The following is a 2,146-nucleotide window of genomic DNA, read 5'->3' as shown; positions in this document are numbered from 1 at the left end:
AAAAAAAAACTTAAAAAAAAAAAAAGAATGAACTTGCCAACCCAACTGCACAGGTCAGACTAATTGTGCTCATTCAAGGGTCCCACATCCTCATGCATAAAACAGATAAAGAACATCAACACTAATTCAATTTTCTGGCCAGATTACTCTTTTCCTTAAAAATTTCTGCATATATTTTGAAATACACTCATGACATTCTTTCCACTGAAAGCCTTTGATTAGAATCCTTCATCCAGTTTACCTAAAACTGTATCAGTTCTGTTTTCTCAGGCTGGAAACAGCTCTTTCAATTCACTGATACAAACGTCCTTACCAAGAACAAGAGGCTCAGAGAAGTGGCTGCTTTCCTATTCTGGTATTTGCTTAAAACACAAAAACTACATTTACATTACCACATGTGTCATGGATTGTCTAGAGGTCATGAATGTTATTTAAATGGCCTCTGATCTATGGGAGTAGCCCTGAGCGCTCTCAGTCTGAAATGAAATCCACTGTACCTCTCCATTCTCAAGCCTAGAGACTACTTCCAGCTCTTCTGTCCATGGTCACTCATGAGAAAACACTGTGAATCTCTCATCAGCACCAAGAATAATAGAAGGACTTGTACTCACCAAACAGGACGGCAGAAGTTTGATTAGACACTGAAAATCTTTATCTGACAGATACTTGTCAGGACCAAGGTCAGCCTGCAAACATGGGAAGAAATATCAGGGTGCTGTCTTGGTCATCAAAAGAAAAACTCCTTTTAAGTCTTTCCTTTTTTCTTTTTTTCTTGTTTCTTTCTTTTTTTTTTTTTTTTTTGGCAACGCCACATGGCTTGCGGGATCTTAGTTCCCCGACCCGGGATAAGTTTTTCCTTTTTTTTTTTTTTTTTTTTTTTTTTTTTTTTTTTTTTTTTTTTGGCAACGCCACATGGCTTGCGGGATCTTAGTTCCCCGACCCGGGATTGAGCCTGTGCCCCCTGCAATGGAAGTGCGGAAGTCCTAACCACTGGACTGCCAGGGAATTCCCCAGTCCTTCCCTTTTCTTAATCTGTCCAAATATATAACTGTAAACCAAAGATGAAAACCACATTACTTCTTGCTGTCGCACGGCCTTTCTGGAGAGAGCGCATATAAACATACAAATACTAGGACTTAACTGTAATCTTACCTAATTCCATTAATCAAGTGTATCACTAGAACTCTCAAAGTGATAGATAAAACAAAGTATTACCCAAGTATTTTCTTTAAAACAAACTGCCCAACTGTCAACCCTAACGAGCTTACAGAGAACTATTTTAAACTGTATTTTTTTCCAAATGTTTACTAGTTGATGAAATATAATCACATCGATACTACCAAATGCATAAAAAAGTGACTTAAAAATGACTCTCCTTTGATGTGTGACTAAGGAGGCCTTTGCATCACTTAGGAGCACAATACAATTTTGTAATTCTCTTGTCAATATCTGTTTTCATAAACCCATCTGAAGTCCTTGAAATGAGCCTGAAGCAAAAAAAGCTATTGCTTACCCAGCTTAACACTAGCCGTTCCTTTGGCTGATTTTTAATCTTCATCAAGAAATATTTCTTCCTTATCCTCCAACCTGTCATAAAAGCAGAGATGTGTTTATAGCTACGTGATTTTACACCAATATGTTTTGGTGACCAAGTAATTAATAAAAGTTAATTTTGGAAATATTATTCATTAGCTATATAGGCACCATTAAACAACTATTTGGCAATACTGACATGGTAGAAAAAGCGAAAAAAAAAAAAAAAAAAAAACAAAGAAATTACTCTACTCATGGAAAAGGGAAAACAGCACTTCAGTTTAGATTTAGTGAAAAAGATAAAACAAGAATGAATGATGGTTCTGAAACTATTAGTTACTACCATCCAAATCTTCAGATGGAGCTTTGACCAAGATTCATTAAGTAATAAAAGTTAAGGACTGCATCCTAAAACTGTACGGAGGCAAAAAGGAAAAGAAATCACCTGCATTTCTTATGCATTTCACCTGCATAAAAACTTTCTTAGGATACTTATAAGAAAGCATGACAAAGAACCCAGTTCTCTGATCTTTCTTAACAGAATGGGCATGCCAGTTACCTATGTCTGTCTTTCAATGGTTCCACCACCTCCCACTTTGGTTCTGATCGGAAG

General features: G+C 36.5%; 1 protein-coding gene across 1 annotated transcript in view; it reads right to left on the bottom strand.

Moving 5' to 3' along the window:
• Nucleotides 1–2,146, bottom strand: part of PXK (PX domain containing serine/threonine kinase like) — a 77,589-nt gene that overhangs the window by 28,071 nt on the left and 47,372 nt on the right. The window contains 3 exon segments of the mRNA XM_007472320.1: nucleotides 612–686; nucleotides 1,514–1,591; nucleotides 2,101–2,146. The exon segment at nucleotides 2,101–2,146 is cut by the window's right edge and continues 20 nt beyond it. Of these exon segments, the coding sequence (XP_007472382.1) occupies nucleotides 612–686; nucleotides 1,514–1,591; nucleotides 2,101–2,146 (199 nt within the window).

The sequence above is a fragment of the Lipotes vexillifer genome, unplaced genomic scaffold (assembly GCF_000442215.2).
Source record: "Lipotes vexillifer unplaced genomic scaffold, Lipotes_vexillifer_v1.1 scaffold989, whole genome shotgun sequence".
NCBI classification, from domain to species: Eukaryota; Metazoa; Chordata; class Mammalia; order Artiodactyla; family Lipotidae; genus Lipotes; species Lipotes vexillifer.
This window is presented reverse-complemented; position numbering and strand designations above follow the sequence as displayed.